Raw genomic sequence first — 26,201 nt, 5'->3', positions numbered from 1 at the left:
TGACAGTTTCTTAATTAAAGAAATGCTAACTTTCACTGAAATCTTCAGGATATAATTTTACCTTAAAAATAAAAAAGTGTAAAAAAAGAAAGAAAAAAGTGTAAAAGACATGAAAGAAGATTTCACTGTGTAATTTCTTAAGGCTATAGATACATTATTACTTTCTAGAAAGGAAAATCAGGAAATTTAACACCGAGTATAGGGCTGAGGGACAGAAAGTCAAAATTTTCATTTTATACCTTTCTGTATTACGATCTTTTTAAACACATACACATATCTGTTTAGCAATATAAAGGATAAAATAACTATATGTTTATAAACTTCTGCAGCCCCAGTACCCAGTACCTAGAAGATGCTCAAGTATTTACTGAATTTGGAACTTTTCTGATAAGCAGGCACATAAATATTTAGAAGAAAATATATTACATACTGGTTTTGTGGAGGGGAAAAAAAAACAGAAAATAAGAAAACCTGATTATTAATTTCAATCTCTTATTTAAATTTTCTAGTAATTTTTAAGTAAAAAATTTACTAGATAAAATATGACTTCACTATTAATGGAAAAAAGGGATTGAAAACCTTTGTGGAAGTACTGAGCACATAAACTGCAGTACAGCATATAACAGAATATGGAGCAATAATGCAAGTAAACGAACTACAGGTATCTACAACAACAGAGATGGCTCACTAGCATAACAGCTGAGAGAAGCAAAACAAACAAAAAGTGCCATATATAAAACTTCCTAAAACAGACCGCAACTAAGATATTTTAGGAGTAAATATATAGCCAATAAAATTATAAAGAACAGCAAGGGAACGACTATCTTATAGCTCAGGTTAGTGCCTGCTTCTATTAAGGAGGAGATGATTGTTACTTCTCAGCCCTCTGGCAAACCACCTACCTTCCAATACTCTAGTTCTTGAACTGGTTGATAGCTACACTCTACTAGATTATTTTAAAGTGTGCATTTATGTTTTACAAACATTGGCTATATTTGTTGCATTTCACAAAAACAGGACTTCAAAATAAACACAGGACCAAGAAAAAAAAGGCTAAAAGGAATATTAGCTAAGGAAAAGTCAGAAATGTTTTATGTCCAAAGAATTATGCAATCAGAGTGTTAATATCTTAACAGAGTAAAACGATATCCCACAGATCCCATCAAGTTACTTTCCCAGAGCTGAGATTCACTTTAGGGCATGGGTGTTTAAGCTGACATCAAGTCCTAGAAGTATGGCCTTCAGGGAGTAAATAAAAACGAACACCTCCGGAAAATGTATACAGAGGTATTCTGCTCAATGCCTGTAGTTTTCATCTGATTTTCAAAAGGGTCACTCAAATAATTATAACCCCCACTCCAAAGTCTTGGAAAGTCAAGTCCTAGGTAGACTTCTTGATAGAGAGCCACGGCAGAGTCCTCTAGGCTTGGACCCGCAGCAGAAACTGTCTCTCTCTTTCTAAGTACACAGGACCATCAACTCCCAAAATGAATCACTGAATTACATGTCTCAGCCCAGAGGACATGTGTGAAGACACCATCTATGGCTTATTAATTGGGTCCGGCTCCACTTCATTTTCCAAAGGATACTTTACAGTTTTTATAAAAAACTAAAATGCAGGATGCCCTTCCCTTAACTGGTAGAAAGATGAAGTTGACTGTTAATTGTGTGTTGTGCCACATAAAAGAGTCAAAAAATCTTAAAGCCTATAAATCCCAAACCTCAACCCTCACCTTTTAAGTGCAATTTTTAATACATGTATCCCGTGGATCCCAAATGTCAAAATAAATCCAGACTATTTGTCCAGGAGCATATCATACAGCATTCTCTCCCTTGCCATCCAGCACTTCATCAGAATATGCCTGAAAGTTATATATAACCTTTTGGACAGCCTAGATCTCAAACTCACATTAATCATTTGTAATACCAGACAAGACCTATCTAGTCAAGTTATTTACAGCTCCTGCAAAGGCAGAACTACAAATATTTACTACAGAGAGATAATGTTATAACATGGCTAAACTGCAGAATTCAAATAATTGGATTAAAACTGATTAATCAGATTAAGAACTATTCTAGAAAAAAATGTGAGAATACTGTCTTTTTTCCTAGTCTAGAATAGAAACTAGTATAGAAGAAAAACTAATCTTATAAAATGTAATAATGGTTTATGGAAGCAATTTCTGATGATCTTTTATAGACCACTAATCACTACCTCAAAGTGTTCTACCGTGTCTGAAAACACAAAGATGAGAGGTTCCCCTTCATGATCACAGAGAATCAGTTTTGCCATCATGGCCCAAGCTCTCATTTATCCTTCCGATGAATCTTTATTTAGTCTGAGGTAAAAACAACTCTGTGGCGCTCCCCTTCTTCTAGTCTGCCTGGGCTTTTCAGACTTCACTTAGGCCCAGCTCTTCAAATCCTTAGCTATTTAAAGTCTTGCAATCCCAAGCCATTCATCACAGTATCCCTTCTCTTAGTGGCAGTCTAGGTAGAAACTATACCCTGTATCTGTTGAACACCTGTTTTATTCTAGGACTGGACTGTAATCAGCAGGCTGTGGAAGAGACTTGCCTCCTACGTGGGGAGTTATCAAATGATCTCTAACTTCCTAAGTCATGACTAGGGTGAGAGGACAGAACCCCAAATAATTCAGCTACGATTAGACCACTGGAAAGACTCCCAACTTTGAGAAGCAAAAAGTGTTCTGGGCGCATGCAAAGTCTGATCTTGACAACAGTGATTATGCTGAACGAACTGTCTGAAAATGAAATGAATTAAGACCTACACTCCCCGCTGTAGGGATGTACCAAGAGAGAATGGTCACTCTGCAGACTGTTCTGGAAGGAATTCTTACACAGATAGGTTAGACGAGGTGACCTCTAAGTCTCACCTAACTCTAAGATTCTAGAAGATTTTACTGGGGGACCTCATTTAAAATGCAAAATCCTCCTTAAAAATGGTAAGAGAAGAAAAATCTTGTCAATGAAATCATTTTAATGCATAAGAGATGCTTACAAAAAAGATCGCCTTATGATTATTTCAGTGAAGCAGTAATTTGTTTAAATCCATTTACCTAATCTATTATTAGTGAACATTTTTTTTTAATTGTTTGGAATTGCTTAAAGTAAAGTACATGTATAGCTGAGAAAAGACTAAATTCCCTCTGAGTAAAAAAAATATATATGTATTTGTTTCGAAATAAAAACTTCTTTAGCACCTTGTAAAAGTATGAAATAAAAGATCATAAAAGACACTGACAATTTTTTGTGACTTAGCTGTAAGGCATTCAACTATAAATTTCTTAGCTGAAATACTCTGCTTGATATGCCCTTAATCATAAGCAAGGCAGTGAGTTAAACAGGTAATAGAAATTTTTTCAAATATATACTAATTTAATACTACAGTGATGGTTGTTGAATTCTGCGTGTTAAGTTCTCAAAGCAAAAGTCAGGAATAGCTGAAACTGACCACTGAAAATCTCACAGAAATGTACCTCACAGGAGACCAGTACATATCAATAAATCCAGCTCAGTTTTTTTCTAAAGAATGCTAGAACAGCTTTTTCTACCTGACCATCAGATGACGTGATTGGTCTACATGCTATTTAAAACACAAGAATGACACTCAATATAGCACCACTCACATTTCCTCTCACTTTCAACAGGGGTAAGGGTAACCCTAGATTAAAAAAAAAAGAAACACACACACATATTATCTTTCCACTCTTCGCTCATCCACCATGCAGTAGGCATGCACCTGGAGTTGTATGAAGACTTGTACCATAGTGTATGGTGTAATGCTGTGTGACAGTACCAGAACTAAGAGTGACAGCAGAAGCAGCTATGGCAGAATTTGTTTAGTGAAGTCCAGCATTTCTTCCAGAGTAACAGATTTTAGTTATGTACCTAGCTGCCCAGAGGAAAGATGGTATTTCCCGGATGTTATTATAGCCGTCAGCCATTCCCTCCAACGGCATGAGCAAGAGAAACAGGTGCTCTTTGTAATTCACTGATTTAAAGGAAAGCCCTTGCTCTGGATTTCCTCCCAGACCCACTTCCTGCAGAGTGGGGCAAAAAAGTGGTAGTGACCAGTCCCAACCATATTATTATGCCAGGCTGGATGGAAGGAATCTGAGTCCCTGAATGACATGGGAGCAGAGCTACCCTGCCCACGTGGTCCTGAGGATGAATAAAGTTCTACCTTAATCAAACCACTGTATTCTGAAAAAGCTATATTCACTACCTCATTCGCTCATCAGAATAACAGCCTGAGGGAAGTAGGCAGTATTAGAACCCCTGTTTTTCAAATGAAAAGAGAAGTTTAGGGAGGCTAAGTAGTTCCGCCAAGTTCAAATGACTAGAAAGTGGTAAGGTCAGTACTGAAATCAAATGTTTGTACCAATAAGCACTCCACTTATATTGGCTCTTCGAGGAAATAGACTGATTGGACACTAGAGCATGGCAACTGCAAAGATTCCTACCAACGTAGTAACTACAAGAAAATTTTCAAAACCCTTTAGATTTTGGTAGAAGGGTGTAGTCAAAAATGTGATTCATATTCAAAAGATTATACACTGGAAAAATTAAGACTTTAAATAAAATGTAAAACAATGTATGATCATTATCAAAAAATCATTTACCTCTAAACGTTTTAGAATCAGATACACAGTGCTGAATCAGCAATGGCTCTCAAAAGATCATCTACTCCAGTTTCTTTATTTTACAGATGATAAAATAAAAATCTTTAAAAAGTTATATATTAACTTGAAAAAAGCTGAAAGTTTTCAAAATGAAATGTCTCTGGTTTATAGTGACATAAATGAAATTAGTTAACATTCAGGTAGCTTGTAGAGGACTTCTTAGAAATATGTACTTATGACAGTTAAGCTTATGTGAGCTGGGCATTATGTGCTTATTTTACTTAATATAAATATGATATTTGATGGAGAAATACTCATTTTGTAAATAAGTACTACTAGTGGGTAAGCAGCACCACAAAAACGAGTATTCCGTATTAAATGGTCTGTTTGAAAGCCACAATGAAACAATGGACATCATTTTAAAGCTAATTTAAAAATCTACCTCTAAAAAATTCATGGCCTGAGAAGTCACCTTCTGTCATCTAGCAAAGGAGGCAGTCTCTCAGGCAAATGAAAGACAAACTAGTCAAGCTGTGTGTATCTACAACCAGGCAAGATGGCTTAGATAGAACACTATTACCTTCACGAGGTCAGAGGTCCTATCTGTCCAGCTTATCATCACCTTCTAGCAATAGGCTTGGCACATGGTGGACACTTAATAAATATTTGCTGGATGAAATGTCCAGGATCCTGCTGATTACTTTTGACATAAACAACAGTTAACAAAACTTACCAAAAAAGTCTTTCCTTCTATTATGAAGGGGAAAAGAATTTTTACATAAATGTATAAGGAGTATCCATACTGATAATATGTAAGAATATTACAAATATTTGATGCAATGTACTTCCTACAGGAGAAAAAAAAAATAGGGAAGGTGGCTGTCGCTTCCTGCCCTGAAAACTCACCACTCAGCTAAGTTACAGGAAAATAAGTTTATGATGAATTAACAGATGAGAAAGCTCAGAATGTAATGAAACCAACAAAGATCCCGATATAAATTCTAGAACTTGAAAGTATGGTATTTTAAATAGAGGCAGCAGAAGAGAGGGTCAATGAACCTGGTGACTTGTACAGCAACGTAAGCATCTACCACACCCGCATCTGCAGTCCCAGAAGTAGAGGGGAGACGAAATGGAGCAGAGAAAAAAAAAAAAGAAAAAGAAAAAGAAAATATGAGGGAATATAAGCCCCAAACATTCCAAAGTGGAAAAAGCAAAGCTACAGATCTAAGAAGCCCAATGAAACACAGCAAAATAAACAAAGAAAACTAGACCTAGCATATCATCACCAAACTGCTGAAAACAAGCAAAGAAAAAACAACACAACAACAGGGAAAGAAATCTTGAAAGCAGCCAGAAAGGGCTGCAAATACAGGGTAGCTAACTTTTCATCAACAACAGGGAGACCACAAGACAGTAGAACTTTAAAGTACGGAAAGAAGAAAAACTGTCATCCCATAAAGTTCACAGCCAGCAAACAGAATTTCAAAAACAAAGGCAAAATAAAGAAATTTTCAACTAAAAGAAAACAGAATTAATCCACAGGAGCCCTCACTGCAAGACAAGCTAAAGGAAGTTCTTCAGGCTGAAAGGAAATGATACCAGACAGAAACTCTAATAAAGGATAAAGAATACTATAAATGGAAAATACTTAGATAAATATAAGACTATATTCTCTCATACTATTTCTTTGAAAGACACGGGACTAGTAAAAGGGAAAAGCTTTAACACTCACCCTAGAGTTTATTGTGCAAGTGGATGTACCAGGCCAGCAGCAGCAGCACCGAGGAGGCGAGCATGAAAGCCCTACCTGATCCCGACTCTTCCATTTGACGCAAGGTGGTAAATATGAACTTTGGGTGGACTGTGACCGGCTAAGGGTACATTATGTGGTCCCTAGGTTGTAACTCAATTGTGTTCACAACACACACATATCTCACCATATACATAAACATTGACATACATACATACATGTCATTTTCTTTCAAAACAGATGAGGAGAGAATATTGCACAACTCATTTCACATCCTTGTTCCAGGTACTTCAGCAACCTCCGTCTTTGGCTTCTCGAAGGCTTTGTAGGACTATTCCTTACCAACCTTCCTCTTTCACTGCGAGAAATCATGCCACTGAGACTGATTTTATGAGTAGTTAACAGTTTCTCAAAATTTTTTCCCTTGAGGCATGCCCTGGCTTGAAAGAACTCGAAACTTTCTTCTTTTGAAACAGTCAGGAGGTCCCAGTGAACTTCTTACCACTGGAAGGTCAAGTACCATGTGACCCTGACCAATCCTTCAAGGTTTTCCTATCACCTAAGGCTCTAATGGCAGCAAACTGGATTTAATCTCAGCTCTGCTTATGCATGTGACCTTCAGCAAATCATTTAATTTTGCAAAGCTTCTACCTCTTCTGTAAACTTGGGATAATAGTGGTGCCTGGAATGAAGGCGTCCTCAAGTATTTATTAATAGCACCGTATCTGCCACAGAAGTGCTTAACAGCTATGACCATCATTACCCTTCAACACAATCTTGCAATTCTCCTCCTTAATCTGGATTAAATATGCAACCATACCAGTTATAGTTATTTACCATCTACCAGTTATGCTACGGTCCTTTCTTTGTGTTTATAGATTAAGTGCAAATACAGAAAAGGAAGGGGGAAGAGGAGACGAGGGAGGGACAGGGAGAGATAGGGGACACTACTTTTAGTCGAACGCTATCACATTTCATAAAACACATACCTAAATAATTTTTTTAAAAATTAACCCTTGACAAAGGACAAATTCAATTCTTAAAACTAGTCACCACAGGAATCCTTTTGAAAATATGAAAAGGGTGCACTGTAAACAGCCCCTCATCAAACTCCACCTGAGGAGTCCACAGCTTTAGTGGACATTCCCCTCCACAGATGTGACAAGGGCAGGCTGCCTGAGGGGAAACGTGCAACACAGTTCAAAAGACAAGGATGGAAAAAGATCCTTCAGCAACTGAAAGCAGAGGAGTCCCTCTTGGTATATCCTCATCACCCCCACCATGGCTGTCCATAAACCCAGTAACATTAAGTTCTAGCTGTTGCTCAGGAAAAAAAAAGGAGCAGAACAGCCTCAGGAAATAGAGCCTATTCAAGATAAAGGCAATGTATGGTGTCACTCCACTTTTGGAGAAGGCACTACTGACTAGCAGCCACAGGGAAGGGCCGAAGCAGCTTCAATCCAGACGAGGGAGGAGGATGGACTGGAACCCTACAGGGCGTTGCCAAGCTCAGAATCACAGAGCTGCGCTCAGAGCTCTATGCACTGACCTTGCAGAGAATACCTGTCTATTCCAAGAATCTATTATACATTTTGTGCGTTCTTTTACCTTACAGATGTTGTTACTCTAGCCCTCAGATGGGAAACCACTTTATTATTAAATTCTGTTTTAACTGAGAAGAATTAAATCAATCACATCAATATCAAAAGTTCAAAAAAAGTGTATCTAATGTTAATTTTTGCTATTATTTTGTAAAATAAATGGAAATACAAAACTAATTATGTAATCATTTTCGATGAAGGAAAATAAACTTCATGAGGAATATAAAAGAAGCTTTTAATTTTGGATATGATTCTTAGATATTTTACTTCAAGGACATGAATTATATTTAATTCTCTCTAGTTCCTGTATTTCCTCCAGAAAGGATTTATGTTTATTTTAACATCTGACTAAATCCACCTCTAACAAAATAAAAACTGGTCAGCTGGGCTACTTTGGTCCCGTCTCCTTATCTGACATGTGACTTACCACGGGCAGCGTGAGCCAGGTTGCCACAAGGCGGTTGTTGATCCAACGATACCAAGATGGGCTTACAAGCATCAAAGGTAAAAAGGGGCCCAGCATGAAAATGCTTCCAAAAAAGCTTCCGCAAAACAGAATGAGTATAAAGTAAATCCCTTTCCATGACACCATGATTCTGAAAGATACAAAAAAAAAAAAAAATGTATTTTGTTATTATACATGTAACTGCTCAAATTGAAAAACATAAAATAATCTTTGAATACAGGGCTAAAGAAAAGGCTCGAATAAAAAATATAAGAGCTCCAATACCATAAAGGTGACCCTCATACATGTCCTACAGATCTAACAAACTTCCAGGACACTAGAAATCAATATAATCAATATTATCAGAATAAACGTCTAACCTTTAAAACAAAAAAAAGGCTGTCAAATATACAAATATACAATAAACAAATATATTTGTTTTTTTAACTGGTTATTAGTATTAACAAAAAACTGTAGAAGTTGACTCATTACAAACTTTAAAATATTCCAAAATTTTTTATATCCTACTATAAAAAGTAGACTTAATGGACCAAGAATTACAGAACATCTTCCTAAGACTGACTTTGCCTAAAAGGGTTGGCAATTTTATAGTACACTAAATTTTTTTAAAAACCTAGAAATATTAATCCTTCACATTAGAACCTAAAAGTAGTATCTTTAGGCAACTCATCTTAAACTGGTTTTTTTGTTTGTTTTTTTATAAGCTGAAAGATAAAGCAGAAGTCAGACTCCTCGCTTTCCTAAACTATTTGCCAAAAGATTACTTTCAGTGTCTTCATAACCAGAAACACTTAGAATTGACATTTTAAAATAAACTGTTGGAAACACAGTTTAAAATAAATAATCACACATTTGATTTTATAACCTAAACTACAATAGAGCAAAAATATAGTTTGCCTCGGTATAATAAAACTGTTAGAATCATTAAAATTATGAAAACAATAATGGCTTTAAAATTTTTATATTACAAAAGGTATTCCAGTGGTCAAAACCTGTGATTCCTTTTAAATATTCAGAACAGGCAACAAATAAAATTTCAAATGTCAAAGTGCTTTCATAAATGTCAGACAAATAATAAAACAGGTTGAATCCCTTAACACAGACTCAAGTTTATCCGGGCATGGAGTAGTTTTTTTAAACCTCTACCAGCACTTGACAGTATGCGTACAACATCCTTCCAAGTACAAAGAGAATGAATATCTGAGAACTGGATTTCTGCTAAACTCTCGATCTAAACTTCTGAGGGTGGAAAGAAAGACCGCTGAAGAGCAGGGGCCCAACACTTGACTCGCCCAGGGCCCAGGACGGTGTTTGCTACTCCGCACCCTCAGCCTCGCTTTCTGAGGCCCTTTGCACGGAAAGAAGACACTTGGGCAGCTTGTCCCCAGTCTTTATGGGAAAGCTTTTTTAAAACCAGAGGGAAAAAAAAAAAAAAAAAGACAATCCACAGTGCTGCTCCTTTACCTGAAACCCTCTAAGAACCTCTGTTGCTCTGTTTGTCTCTGCCCACAAGCCCTTCACTAGCTGTCTGGACACTTACCCCTAATCTCCCTGAAAAGCTGGGCTCACACCCCCTCTGTTCATATCCAACAAAGCCTCAGACATGCTTTTTCCTTGCTTATTAAACTATTTGTCATCTGATGTGATTAAGCTCCTTTAACTATGTATATTGTAGTTCCTTTAGATACTGATATCATCTAATAAAATCTTTTCATTTTATAGCGATAAAGGGGAGAACGAGAATCACGATGACTTGCTTTCCTAAGTCCCCCTAACCAGCTGATAGATCAAGTCTTTACTGCCTTCCACTCTCTACCAAGATACGACGTCACCTCCCTCCCACTGAGGGGCTGGGAATCAGAAACCTGAGTCAGCTTCTAAACACATATGTAAACACAGGCGCAGATAATAAAAAGACGTGTCCCATGAACATACTGGGGTTACTCAGGCCAAGTCTAACCTAAAATTACTTTTCCATCCAGTTCCTGGTTTCCCTAGAGAGGTTTCCCTAACCTCTGGATCATTTGTTCAATGACTCAATAAACACACAAAGATTCCTACTGTGGGCACAAGGCCCTGTGCTCGTCAGTTGGGGACAACACTGTGGGTATGACATGCCAAGCTCTCATAAACCTCGCAGTCTCTCAATCGCCTTCTCAGGAACCCTTCCCTGGCTCTGTATTTAAATCCAACTCCATTCTGCCTACTTCCAACTCTCACAGGTATCACAGATAACCACGGTTAACAATTAGGACGGCTACACACTTACTCAGAATTGCTAAAATTGAAAAAGACAAAACAAAATAGAAAAGTTGGCGATACCAAGTGCTAACGAGGATGCTGCAGAGTAAGAGTTCGCACAGACTGAGGGCGGCAGGCAACGTCCCATGCGCGCTCATAATACAACCCAGCAACCCCACTACTGAGTGTCCAGGACAGATGAAAATTTACGGCAACATGAAAACCTGTATACCACTGTTCACAGCAGCTTATTCATTTCATAACCACCAAAAACTGGAAGCACCCCAAACGGGGAGCAAGGTGGGGGTGAGAAGATGGGTTAACAAACCCACAGCCCAGACACCTATAGTTTCTTACTCAGGAAGGAAACTTCCTTTCCTTCATAAAATGTCCTTATGTAATCACCTCACAGCTGAAACAGTAACTAGCCTTGCTCCCAGAGTCTAACAGGTAGATTAAGAAACAGCTGCCATTCCACCGGCTGCACACCACAACAGAGGATAGAGCAGGGCATGCCGGGTGTGGTAAGACTAGAGCAAAGGAAGGCCAGAGGAACTCTGTTAAAAGGGATTTTAAAAATGCATTGGATTCTTGGAGGATGTGAGGTTGGGGAAGGTAAAGATTATTCCAGGTAGTAAAACAAAACATGCAGAGTCACGGAAATTTGAAACAGCACCACTTAAGCAGGGGATTATAACTCATCAGATATTCATGAGATACAATGTACACAGTGGGGAGCTCCAAGAGTCACCACAGCACAGGTCCTAGGGACAAAGTACACACCCAGGCCTGGAGAGCCAACAACACCACCTCTGACATGTCTCCAAGAAAAAACCTAAGGCCTAGGACTCCTATTTTGGGATAAGAGCTAATGGTGCATATAGGCATCGATGCAAGGAGTGAATGGATTGGTTTTGTTAAAAACTTAAAGAGCTTCTTTTCCCTTTAAAACTGGCGGTACATGGAATTTGTTGGCAAAAACCTAGCATTGACAGATGCTGGTAGCAGAGTGGTCTGTGAGCCAAGACCATCTGACCCAGCTCCCACAAAGCAAGAGTTTGATGATCACGACCACATCACTTAATCTGGATGCTTACAGATGGGGAGGCTGGAGAAAATTCTTGAAGGCCTACCTTTTGAGCATCTAATATTTGCCAGGCACTTTACAGAAGGCTCTTGGCAGTGACATATTCAATGCCTGCAGATTCAATCATTCATGAGCAACTAAAAGGTCCTTAACATGTAAATACTCCAAAATTTTCCTGAAACTCAAAATTTGATTACTCTAAGACTGGGTTAAAAAAAAAAAAATCATTTAGGTAGTAATAATATCTGGTCAACGGTCCAATATCCGAACCTCAGTGGCCCTTTATTCTATTTTTACTTACCTCATAAGCACAAGGTGGGGCAAATTAGATGCACAGTGGAGTCAAAAAAGTAAGGTATCAACAATATCAGTGGTATTTACAGCTAAAGAGTAAGGGACTTGGTTCCCTAAAACTGTCCATACTGACAGAGGAGAGGTAAGGAACCTCTAACCAGGGGCGCTCCCAGAAAATGCAGTGGACGAACGGGTACCAGAAAGATTTAAAGGCCAAAAAGTAAATGAGTGATGAAAGTGACAAAGAGTTATTAAGCATACTGTTTAGGCCTTATCTTCTCTGAAGAAAGTAAAACTAGCCTTCTGGACTAGGGGATACACAGTGGGATTAAGTGACCACACACATAGAGAATCCTGAACCTGAGACCCAGCCTTTCCTCACTGGGCTTTCCAGGGGCTGGGAACAAGATTTCAGTCCTACTCCAGCACTCTCCCATAAAATTTCCTGCAGTGATGGAAATGTTCAGTAGCTTTGCTGTCCAGTATGACAGTCACGCTCTGTGTGGCTAATTCAGCCGAAGAACCACTCATTCAACATGGTGAGTGGCCACTGGACCAAACAGCACAACTCTAGGCAGACTACTGGAACGCACTTCTCTGCAGAGCTGATAGAACTGCGAAGAAAGATGAAATACAGAAGCACTGAGGGCTCCTGAATAAATAGTCCACCTAAATCACCCTCCAGTGAGGCCCAGAGTTCATGGAAGCTTCACCTACATACAAACTCCTAATTGGCTTAAGTCCCCTATTTTTTATTGTGAGCAGATAATGAGCCATCAGAGAAAGGCCTTAACCATGACATTAAAGACTAAGAAGAAAGTATACTTGAGGGAAAAAAACTATTCAAAAAGAAGAAAACTATCTTTAACATTTCAGAAAGACATATACTGCTTCTAGTAAACAAAAACATGTTCTTCGTTAAATAAAGAAAGGAAACATTCAGAAAACAAAGGAGCTGCTGGAAGTAAAATTAAACACTCAAGAGTTGGAAAATAAAGCTGAGGAAATCCCCCCAAAAGTCAAGACAATAAAGAGCTGGGAAGTAAAGACAGTATTAGAGGACCAAGACAAGACAGGAGGTCCCATATGCAAATCATGAGTGCTAAAAAGAGAGAAGCGAGGAACTGAAGAAATCAGCAATAAAATAATTCAAAAACTTCTCTCAAACTGGTGAATGTGACATTCCACATTATCAGGGCCTGCTCACCAAAGGACAGCACTGTCACTTTCAGGACAGGGAGACAAAAGGACACTCTACAAAACATCTACAGAGGATATAAACAGGTACAAAGGATCAAAACTTAGATTGGCTTTGGACTTCTCAGTAGAGATAGATCTCAACAGCAATACCAGAAGCAGGATGAAAACAGAACAATGCCTACAAAATTCTCAAGAAAATTATTCCATCTAGCCAAATGTAGGGCTAATAGAACAGTATCATCATACATGCAGAATCTCAAAATAACCTCCCATACAATCTTTTTTCAAGAAACTATTTGATGATGAGTTTCCTAAAGGAGTAAACAAAGAGATGAAACATGGGAAATAAGAGATCTCACAAAGGTGAGAGATCAAGAGAACCTCCAAGATGAAGGAAGACCCTAAGATGATAATCAAGCATAAGACAGAGAAGGTATCCAGTCCAAATAAGGGATGGCTGGCTTAAAAGAAAGACCCTCTGAAAGCTGTTATCACCAAATTCCTTGCTCCTAAGCAGACTATCTTTTTGAACCAAGGACAGAATACCCGTATGAACATTGACACAGATTCTAATCTACACTTGGCTTCTTAAACACATTCTGATAAAATTCCGACAGGCCAGCTGATGACACTCATTTTATCTACTGTAAGTACTCTGCTTTGACCTACTCCTGAGAGACAGAGGGAGGGCATGGAGAATTAGGAGCAGAAAATATATTCCTACCCGAGAGCCAGAACCTGCAGAGTTTAGCCAGATGCCATGACTGTGGTGAGCCATGGACTGTGGTTTTTTAGGACTCATTTATGCATGAATTTGCCCACGACCTTCCCCAGAAATGGATCTGGTCAATGCTCTGGGACACTCAGATCAGGCTACTACCTAGAGATTCTGTACCTCTAGAAGCCTTCATCTAATGACAGATTATGCTTACTTCAAATGCATACACACACACACACACATTGAAGAATATACACACAGGCGATGAAATTTTAAAGAAAAATAATGACTAACATAAAAGGATAATAGTTGTCATAGGGGGAGCACAGGAGACTTCTAATACTGGCAATATTCTATTTCTTAAGCATCGTGCTTACTTATATGTTCACCAATAATGACACTTAGAATAATGTTCTTTATCCACTACTCTTGCAAGCTAGATGAATACTTCACACCCAGACACAATCACACTGATTTAGTTCTTTCATAAACATAAGTGGAAATATGTTTGAGCTGATTAATTTCTTTTAAATCCAGCAAAATTTTTAAATCCCTAGATGCCTATTAATTTGCATGACCTGATTCGGATGAACATTTCTGCGTTTTTCAGAATTTAGTAACATACACACATCTGTCTTGCTTGATGAAATGGTTTGCTGCTTAATTCCCCAATGAGAACTGTATTTGTTCTCTTTTCGAGTCTCAAAAGAAACTCATGGCTAAATTTAACATTCAATTCCAGAAGCAAAGATCTGTGTTATTATTATTTCTTTCTCCTCTTATAATCTTTTTATTCTCACTGGTATTATCATATATGTCTTTTATCCTTTTAGGCAGCAGACTACTAAAAAAAAAATAAATTTAAAAGACTGTCACCATTGGTAACCTTATTCGCCTTTACTTATTTTACTTAAAAAGACTGGTGTTTACTATAGTGTTAAGAAAGCACTAGATATCTTAAGAATTTATGTTCAAGATAAGCTGAAGATAAAAAGGTATACTTTTATTTTTTTTTTAAGATTTTTCTTTATTTATTCGACAGAGATCACAAGCAGGCAGAGAGGCAGGCAGAGAGAGAGGAGGAAGCAGGCTCCCCGCAGTACAGAGAGCCCGACACGGGACTCGATCCCAGGACCCTGAGATCATGACCCGAGCTGAAGGCAGAGGCTTAACCCCCTGAGCCACCCAGGCACCCCGAAAAAGGTATACTCTTTTAATAAGCAAATTACTAAAAGGCACAAATTAACAAAAATAAGCCGAAGAGAGAGAACATATAACACCTTTCCATATCATCTCAGCATTCATGAGGCAGGCAGAGGAAGCTGAAAGGATAACATACAAAGTTTGCTCTGGTACATTTACCTGTTTGGGAAAAGGACACAGATGATAACAGGAAAGAGAAAAACTACAGTTTCACTCTTCCTAAAGCAGCTCAAAACAACTGATACTCTCCCAGATACTAGAAGAAGGTGCAAGATAAGTAAGCATTCTGGTTAAGATCATCTAGTTAGATGAAATAAAACCACAGTTTACCTATTCTAATAAACACAAGAGACAGTTCGAGAAAAGATGGGGTCAAACCTCAGTTAGATCTACTCAAAATGAAGCAAGAATAACTTTCAACAATCAACTGGATTTCAGTAAACAAGTCTGCTAACTCCCTTTGGTGGGGAGAGGGTCCACTGAGAGTTCTCAGCACCACACAAGGACATCTAGTTAAAATAATACAATTTTCTCTTGTTAAAGTTTAGTGAGAAGATGGGGTGCTTGGGTGGCTCAGTGGGTTAAGCCCTTGCCTTTGGCTCAGGTCATGATCCCAGGGTCCTGGGATCGAGTCCCACATCGGGCTCTCTGCTCAGCAGGGGGCCTGCATCCCTCTCTCTCTGCCTCTCTGCCTACTTGTGATCTCTCTCTCTCTGTCAAATAAATAAATAAAATCTTTAAAAAAAAAAAAAAAGTTTAGTGAGAAGAAATTATCTGTGTAAATACTCAAACATAATTCTCTAAATCCTGATGCAATTCACTTACTTAAAATGTATTTAAAAGTTAACACCTAGAAAGAAGCAGAGAGTACATACTGTATGATTCTATTTATCTAAAGTTCAAAAACAGAAAAAATAGACTATAAGATTAGAAGTAACATTAATGGTTATCTGGGAGGTACAGAGCAGTAGTGACTGGAAGGGGCACCAGAGGGCTTCAGGAATTTTAGTTATACTCTGTTTCTTGATTTGGGTGCTGGTTACATGTGATGTATTCACTTTATTAAATTCAGTGAGCTATACATTTGTAATGTATGTACTTTTCTGTATGTATATTTTAATAATATTTACGAAGAAATATTTACCAAAAACTGTCATATATGCAGTAATTTAGATACCTTATAGGTAATTGTTTATATGTATGCAGTCCTCAGGAAGAAAATACAAATAGTCAATACACATAAAGAAATGCTCCGGGCCCCTGGGGGGCTTAGTCAGTTGCATGTCCAACTCTGGTTTCAGCTGGGATTGGGATCTCAGGGTTGTGGGATCAAGTCCACGTGGGGCTCTGTGCTCAGAAGGGAGTCTGCTTGAGATTCTCTCTCTCTTCCCCTCCCCCAGCTTGTACATGCACACATGGGATTGCGCTCTCTCTCTCTCTAATATAAATAAATTTTAAAAAAAGAAATGCTCAACCTAGTCTCAAGAAAATGCAAATTAAAACAAAATAACCATTTTTTTTCTCACTAGATTGGCAAAAATGTCTGTTTTGCCTTTGATATTCTAAAAATCATTTGTTGGTCTTTCCTCTTATCACTAGAAGTATAAATTTCAGAGGACAAACTGATGAGTTATAGTAACACATATAAGCTATAATAATTTTGAATATATCTGCCATCATGAATTCCTTCTCAGTATTTACCCCAGAGAAATACTAAACTGCATGTACAAAGATGCTTCACCACAGCATTGTCTGTAAGCAAAATAACAGAAACAGAAATGTCCACTGATGGGGGAAGGGTTAAACAGTGGTGCAGCCAACATTAGGAAACACCAGGCAGCAGGTAGAAAGAATGAGATCAAGCTGTCTTTTCTAAATTGAACAATTCTCCAAGATGTATTGCTAAGGAAAAAGACTATGATACCATTTCTGAAAGGGAGGAGCCACACCCCTAGAAGAAAAAAACTCTAGGCTATATGATTTATATAAATGAATGCAAATACACATAAGTATGTCTGTAAGGACACACGTTTCCATGGCCATCTCCATGAAGATGGTAGAGGCTGTGACTAAGGATGGTAGTTAAGGAGAAACAGACCTTTCTGTAATGTTTTAAAAAGAGACATTTCCATTTGATACTCACATACAAAAAAGAAAGAAGGGGGAAAGGGAAACAGAAGAGGAGGAAGGAAAAAGGCAGCAATGTCAACGTCAGGGTAGCCAAAGTCAGTCACCTTGTCAGTCATGTCAGTAATGCCTGGTGCTCCATGGTCCCGTAATCAAAGTTAAAATGATTAAATGCTGAGGTAGAAAAACCTCTTAGCATTACTGCTTGTCATACTTCAGACTCAAAGTTTCACAAATTAAAAGCCACAATTAAAGACATACATTGAGATAGGAATGATAAAGTACTCCGGGTAAATCAGAAAGGCACAGAGACCCCCAAAAGTCACTCAAAACCACCATCTATTTATTTTATAGCATTTATCTTTGTTAACTTGAAGTTTAAGCTCCTCTTCTGTTGTTCTCTTCATGAGACAGAGAGCTAACCAGTAAAATGTGCAAAGAACTAAGCGATAGAAGTCCACAGCTGTCAGAAAGCAAGCAAGGAGTTTCCTGAAACTCTTCATATACACAAAATACGAGCCCATGAATATATGTGTATAAAAATCTCATGAGGATGAAGTTCTAGCAGAAAGCAGCTATTTTAAAAGTTTCTAAAAACAGAATGTTCACTTCTGACTCTCCCCATGGCTACTTTAATCAAAAGCATACTCTTAAAAAGACAGAAAAAGGAAGAAATTAAAATAGCTGTCTAAATATACCAAGTTATTTTGATCATTTAATTCTGATCATTTAAACAGGAATAAGTACCAATTAGAGTCATTCCAGTCATTAAAAACTCATATAAAATAATATATGCGCTATTAAACACTAACCATCTTCAGGCAAGGTAGTACAAAGAATAGTGCCTTTACCCTCCTCGGCCCTATCATCTAGGTTGAAAGAGAGGACACATTTGAAAAGACGGGAGGGAAGCAATACAAGAAAGTATATACTAAATGCCAAATTCATGAAAAATCAGTAAATTCAACAACCAGTTTGTAAAATCTTGTAAGTCTAGAGCTAGACTTAAGATCACTGAGCTTTAAACATCTTTCAATTTCACAGATGATCCTCTTGCTATACCGATGAATAAAGTGGGGAGCAGAAAGGCCTGACCCGCTCTTATAGTGGGCACAGCAGGTGGTGCTGAAGCTAGGCTAAGACCTCCGAACTCCAGTCACCAGCTAGCTCAGTGTTCTTTCCATTAGACAAGAATCATAGATGGCTAAGGCAACCAACTAAAACATGAAGAAGGAATTAGGTGCAAGCGAGGGCTGGGCTTAGAAGAAGGATACCAGTCAGTCAAGCTAGGACAAAAAGAAAGGCAAACAGGCTACCTCTCAACAAAAATCTTCATGGTGCACACCGTGCAGTGACTGGGTTAGTCGTGAGAATGTTTTTGAAAGTCTCAGGATTTCTGTTGGGTTTTGTTTCTTCCAAATTGTTTCAAACAAAATGAATTATTAACAGCAAGCATTTTTTTAAATGAAAATGCCACTAATTTTTTTTCTGTGTAAATGGCAAGCCCACTTATCATATTTGAACAGTTTCCTGTTGTTATATGAGCTTTCCTTGTAAGATATAAAGTTAAAACCACGTACACCCACGCTAAGTGGAACACTACTATATGAAACCCTTTCAGAAAGACTGGTTAGTACAACTCTCTTATACCTCCTACCTGATATTCAGGAGACTATCTCTGGGTCAAATTACTTATTATAGTCCTCAGAATGTTACAGTAGCACAAAAAGCAGCAACTCCACTCCCAGATATATATACACCTACCTGCAATGAAAATACATGGCCACATAAAAACAGATGCAGTGCCATTCGTAAGTCAAAAGTGGAAACAGCCCAAATGGGTCCTTCATTTGATAAAGGGATAAACAAAAGGGGTTTGGCCATCAACAGAAAAGAAATGAAGCACTGGATACATGCTACATCACGGACAACTTTGAAAATCTTAATGCTCAGTGAAAGAAGCCAGTCACAAAAGTCCACATATAGTATGACTTCATCTACATGAAATGTCCAGAAGAGGCAAATCTATTGAGATAAAAAGTAGATTAGTGGTCCCTAGGGCTGGAGGCAGGTAGAACGGGAATGACTGCTAATGAGTATGAAGTTTGTCTGGGGAGTGGGGGGTAGAAGAAATTCCGAAATTAGACAGTGGTGATGGCTGCACAACTGAACATTCTAAAACCACGGCCTTGGGGTGCCTGGGTGGCTCAGTTGTTAGCCTTCTGCCTTGGCCCAGGTCATGATCTCAGGGTCGTAGGATGGAGCCCCACATGGGGCTCCCTGCTCGGGGGGGAGACCTGCTTCTCCCTCTCCCACTCCCAATCCCGCTGCTTGTGTTCTTTCTCTCGCTGTGTCTGTCAAATAAATAAATAAAGTCTTTTTAAAATAAAAAAGAAATAAAACCACTACCTTGCATGCTACCCTTGAAATGGGAGAACTGTACAGTATGTGGATTATTTAAAAAAAAATAAAAAGTTATTAGCTGGGAGATTACCAAGATACGAGTAACTCTAACCATTTTATCCTAGCAGCCATGAATGCTGAAGGAAAAGAAAAATTATAAGAATAATTACCACCTCAGAAATTAGAAAAAAGAGCATATACAAGCAAAGCCAGAGTACAACAGGCAACCAAAATCTAGACAGACGGCACGCAATCACTGAACAGAAAAAAGCCTCGCAGACACAAGACAAAATGTTACCAGTGACTATCCTTGCATACTGACACTGTGATTTTTCTTCTTAATTGTGCACAGACTTATTTTCACAGTATAAAAAAAAAAAAAAAATCCCAGTTATGTTTATTTCAAAAGGAAAAACGAGCCAAGGTTTCTTATACTAAGGGACTGGAGAGGTCCCATTAATAATAAACCACTGAAGATAGAGTCAGCCACTAAGAAGCAGCATCAAATGGGGATTTCATAATATTGAAACACTGGCCCAGTGCTTTTCATATGTAAAAGATGCTGACATTCTGACCTCAGTAACTTGTCTTTTCTAATGTAAATTACTGGTATTCACTAGAAGGTATAAAATACTACTGTTCCAGGGCAGCATCTACCAAGTGTTTTGACTGGACAAGGAATAAGATGTATTCCTTCCTGTTTCACACATTACAGTTCCTCAAAAAAACGCAAACCAATCACATTATTTTTAAAATATGTAGTTAATTATCATCTTTAATAAAAGATGTTTTACAAATTAATATAAACCGAATAAAAATACACTACCATTTTGTCAAATAAAGTCAACTATCATTCACAGTAATTTTCTTTTGATACAAGCAAAATGAAAAAGAAGAAAATTTAATGTTTCCTTTCTTCAATTTACTCTTCACAAAACAAAGGGCAGTTTACCCAAAGATGGTTCATGGGATGTATTCAAAGGTTCATAAATCCCCTAAAATCGTATGCTAATTTACGTAAGTGTGTTTTTCTAAAGAGACACTCCCTAATTTGTATCAGAGGGGTTTGAAATTCAAAGAAAGTTAAGACACTACTGGTTTAGAAAAACAACTGAATAGCAGCCTAAAATGATCTTCTGTTGTAAAGGAATTCTGGAGACATTCTTAACTCTCCAGAAACTATACTGTGTAATTGTCATTTATGAAAACACATTTATCAAGTATCTAGGCAATGAGGCAGAACCAAGGATAAATCATATTAACACTATTACTTTAGAAAAAACTAAGTTGTTTAGTCAAAAAATCCATAAAATACTGTAAGGAAAGGCAAAAATATTACATATTATAATATTATTTTATTTGTACTTATTTATACCAGGCTTTATTTTTAAAATATTTGAGATATCTTTTTCTTTAATACTTTAATATGAATGGAATCAAATAATCTTGATTGAAGGTATTTCAGACTGAATTTCATAAACATGGCTGTTATTCTTATGTCAGGGAATTCTGAGTGAATGTTACAAACGTATAATACATTTTTTTCTAACTTCTTCTGAAAGAAAATGAGATTTGGTTCATGTGTAAAAGTCTATTTTTTATAAATAACAACAGGGTTAATATCTGGAACATCTGTTTTGTTATTAAAACATTACTTCTGTGACCTTTTTTTCCCTAGACTTGCAAAAATCAAAATAAATAACAGATGGAGAATGATCCTTGAAATCTCTCCATGTATTTTACAGTGTTTCATGTAGCATGTTCTTGCCATTAATAAAAACACAGGTGGAGAAATTAATATGAATGCCAATAAAAATATTTGATAACAGAAGCTCATGAAGACTTAAGATCAGAAATTAATATTTATAGGATTTTTTAAACTGTTGGTAGAACTACTCTATCTGATGAACAAGGAGTAGTTTTCAGAACATTATAATGCATAAAATAATATTGAAAGACATCTCTGAAAACCACACCGCCTATAAAATCACCTATCATGGAAAAGCACAGTTATGAGAGGCTTTAGAGACTGGTTTAGAAACCTTTTTGGTTTCATTCAAAAATCTCACCAAAAAGTCTCATATAAAACAGCAGAACAGCCATGGTTCAGGGTTGTCCTCACCCCCAAACCCACCCCTCACCTTCACCTGGACCTCTCTATTCTAAAAGATATTAAAGAACATCATTTGGAACCAGTGGCCCAGGCAAACCTTTATCTTAGATGAGGCAACAGAGATCAGATCACTTTTCCTTAGTGCTAAGAGAACCTCCCATCTATACTGCCTAGTGATTTGTTTTCTCTTCAGATGACCTTCAGTCAATCACAAACTCACATGATCTTTGAGACAGAAGGGCCCTTGGGGCAGGCCAGGACTCCTGACACCCAGCTGGCCTCTCCTCTATTCCATTCTGCCTCTTTTTTCAGAGACTGTTGAAAGACACAAGGAGAGAAATACTCTATCGAATGCTTTATATACAATATTCCTAATCTCACAATTCTGAAAAGTAGGTAAAAGTATACCCTTTTCACAGATGAAGAAAGTGAATCAGAAATATTCACACATGCCCAAATTTAACTGGCAGGTAGCAGAGCTAGGATTTCAACATGCATCCATTTAACCCTAAAGTGTGTGCTCTTTCCAATTAACCATTTTACATTTGTACAAGACAAATGCCAGACTGAAAACAAAGGAAAAAATCAATGGTCCAGGCAGAGAAAAACACGTATATCGTCTCCAAAACAGTATCAAGGTAATAGATATCCACTAACATGAGCACCCTAAATTAGCAGCACTGAAGTGGGGTTGTGAAGAATATGGTCAACAAGGCTTTTAAGAAAAAGGAAAAACAAAATAAGCATAAGAGCAACAAAACAAAGCCAGATTTAGATTAATGAGGCATAGCTGCTGAGTGTAAAGAAAGATTCAAGAACACATATTCAGGAAATCAACAATAAAAAATGAAATTGTTGCACTTAAGCACAAGCATGGAGTCCAAAAAATAAAAAGAAAAAAATTACAAAGTCAGAAGGCTGCCAGAAAAGAATAAGTTACACTCTACTTAAAATAAAAATATGCACAGAAGAGTAATATGCCTTTCAGATGCTTAATAAAACTCTGCCGAAGTATTAGTTCTTAACGCAAAGCCTAACATGAAATAAACAAAATCTCAGTTTTTCCTCTGTAACATAATTACCCTTGATTACCCGGAATCTTGATGAAAAAAGAACTCAGTGTACAGTGTAAAGTCAAAAGCAGCAGTTGAGTTACTACAGAATCCACATAAAACTTCAGAAGCAACACTCCAGAAGTTACAGGGGACACTGCTCCCTCAAGAAACAGGGGCACCTGGATGGTGCTGCTGGTTAAGCATCAAGAGCATCCAACTCTTGATTTCTGCTCAGGAGATCCAGTCCCGGGCTCAGCAGGGATTCTGCCTGAGATTCTCCGTCTCACCCTCTCTCTCTGACCCTACACCACTCCCGCCCCCCCCATGCTCTCTCTCTAAAATAAATAAATAAAATCTAAAGGAAGTAAGGGAGGGAGTTAGGGAGGAAATGAAATGCAACTAGTTGGTGCTGGGACTGCTCCCCATTGTGTTCTACTGCAAGGCCCTCTAGAAACAACAGATGATTTTAGAGAGGGTTGAGACTGGAGGATAAAGACAACACAGCTTCCCTTAGTGTCAATTTGACTATATTTTGGAAATATCACTTTTACCTACAACACAAGCATACAGGGTAGAATACAAAATTCTCATGGAACCCACAATCCAGCATGGGAATCAATACTCAAAAAAGTAAGCAGTGATACTGTAATAAAGGTTTTGAAAACTTTGGTTTTGGCCGTGTGTGTGTGTGTGTGTGTGTGTATACACACCAGGGGACGGTCAGGTAGAGACGGGAGCTGGGGAGGGAACATGTGTGGCATCCCAGGTCTCACGGGCAGGGAGGTGTTTGTTGGGTTCGAGAACTGAAATAAGATTCAGATCAGAGTACTTATTATGATAATATACCAATAGAAGAGTATGAAAAAAGGACCATATTCTCTATAATCTTGGAGGGGGAGGATGCAAGGCTTTTAGTTAGCATGGACCCACTGTATCTGCTATACAGTTTACCACCTCCCTTGACACCTCTTCATTTGGCCCTGTGACAACCTGTGAGAAAGAAAAGGTAGGAATTTTACAGATGAAAAAACAGGTTTGTGCCTCAGGCCAAAAAGCAAGAAAATGGAAGCTCTGGCAGTATCTCTGAAACTATAGGATGTCCTCCCGGTATTAGACACAAGTCAACATGTCCATTACCTACATATTGTCCAGAAGAAAGACCCAGAGAAGCTTCATGAAGGAGAAGCTGCTCCGTGCAGGGGCGGAGCCGGAGGTTAAAAGCACAGTGCACTGTCACTCCACCACAGGGCTTCCCTTAGCCAACCGCTTAGTACCTCCACAGCAAGCAACAAGTCAAGAATAAAATGCAGTTAACTACCTCACTTAAAAATGAAAAATGTTTTCAAATATTTAGAAAAACCATAAAGCAAAGTTTTTACCTAATAACTGTATCACTGGGCTCCCTGTCCTCTTAGAAGTCAGGAGCAACAAAAGAGCAGCATAGAAACTCACAAAACCTGGGATTCCTGTTCAAGCTCTGCGGGTAATCCCACTCTGCCATTCTGCAAAAGCGACACCAAGCTCAGGCCAATACTGCCCTCTGCCCCTTCATTCCGCCCCCATCTTCTTCACCAGGGAATAAAAAAAGACCAGAGTCTGGATGGTGGTTCTCCCTGGGGCAGTGCATAACCTTAAGGCCATTTTAGAAACCTGTTCAGCTTTTTTCTGTAGTGTGTTCTGTTTTTGTCTTGTGAAATAATCATACCTCATATTATATTTTAAATTATTTTCCTTTATATTACAGTTAGGGAATTAAATTGATTTATTTTAATTTTCATTTACTATTCATTTTATCTCAGGACAATAAAGAGAGTATTACAAAATGTTTATTATGAAAAAGCGGGCTTTGGGTTAGATAGAATTAGGAATTAATTGTCTAGAAGATCTCAAAGGTTCCTTCCAGTTCTATAATTTACTGATTTTATTAATATTTTGAACACTAATAAGGAGACAAAGAATAATGACAAAGACAGCATACATGAGAATTTGTAGGCAAGAACAGAAACTTCTAAATCTGCTTCTGCACTTGATTAAATAATTAAATTTGTAGAAAAGCAATTATACCCTACTGCCTAGGATGTTATATATCAGAATACTATGTACTTCACTTTTAAGAGAAAGATTAAAACGTCTCCAGAAATCACTATTACATCAGGGGCTTAGAAATATGAGCTCTAAAGGAAGTACTGGGGTTAGCGAAGATTCAGTCCATATGTCCCAATCGTCAATTTCAAAAATCATATTCTACGAAATGGGTATAATGTGAAAGGAGCCCTGAAATATTATGATAAAGTTAAAAAGATTTGGGTACTTCTCCCTCCAAACCAAAACAGAGAAACTGCTGACACATTTCCAAAAAACTTACCAGAACTTAACTAAAACACAAAGATAATTCTTTGAGAATCAACCTTCCCACTCTAAAAGCTTTGGCTGAGGGGGTAGGAAGAATATCTAGATATCAAAAAGACACAATATTTCATTACCAAACTATTCTAAAAGTAACTGTGAACTATAGTATTTATAAAACATAATCTTAAAATATTGACAGAGAAACCTACTATGGGCCAAGCCACAGACACACATGCGTATCCATGTATTTACATGCAAATATATCATCACATTTTATTATTTTAACAACTCTTCAAGGTAGGTATTATCCACTTTTTATCCAAGGAACAGGAGGTTAAAAGACATTAAAACAGAGATTTCCAGCAATCAGGATGCTATGGAACAAAGCCTAAAAGCCTAGTTTAGCAAAGAGGAAAAAAAAGCTATTAAAGATTACACAAGGTTGACTCGATAGAAGACACCAGTTAAGGCTCACCTGTTGACCTAATATTATGTATAAAGCGATTTTTTTTTATTAAGTACCTGATGCCTCTATCTGCCAAGCACTTTCACATACACTATCTTACTTGAGTTTTCTCATATTTAATCTTAGTTGATATCATATTTGATAAGATATTTATCATGTGATAGCCTCCACTAATCCATTCATTAAGGAAGAAATGTTAAAGAGAGCAGCGGTTGCCACCAGTGAGGGAAAGGATGTGACTATAAAGGGGTAGCACAATGGAGTTTTTTGGAGTGATGGAACTCTTCTGTTTTCCTGATTGTGATGGGGGTCACACAAATCCAGACATATATTAACACCCATATACGTATACCAAAAGAAAAAAAGCCAACTTAAAGGGGTGCCTGGGTGGCTCAATGGGTTGGGCCACTGCCTTTGGCTCGGGTCATGGTCGAGCTCCGCATCAGGCTCTCTGCTCAGCGGGAAGCCTGCTTCCCCCTC

General features: G+C 37.8%; 1 protein-coding gene across 2 annotated transcripts in view; it reads right to left on the bottom strand.

Annotated features, from left to right (window-relative positions):
* Positions 1-26,201, bottom strand: part of LCLAT1 (lysocardiolipin acyltransferase 1) — a 179,940-nt gene that overhangs the window by 109,159 nt on the left and 44,580 nt on the right. For both annotated transcript variants that reach the window (XM_059405379.1, XM_059405380.1), the window contains exon 2: positions 8,427-8,595. In XM_059405379.1, coding sequence (XP_059261362.1) covers positions 8,427-8,591 — 165 coding nt within the window. In that variant the 5' untranslated portion in view covers positions 8,592-8,595. The remainder of the gene's footprint in view (positions 1-8,426; positions 8,596-26,201) is intronic.

This window comes from Mustela nigripes, chromosome 7 (genome assembly GCF_022355385.1).
Source record: "Mustela nigripes isolate SB6536 chromosome 7, MUSNIG.SB6536, whole genome shotgun sequence".
Lineage (NCBI taxonomy): Eukaryota > Metazoa > Chordata > Mammalia > Carnivora > Mustelidae > Mustela > Mustela nigripes.
This window is presented reverse-complemented; position numbering and strand designations above follow the sequence as displayed.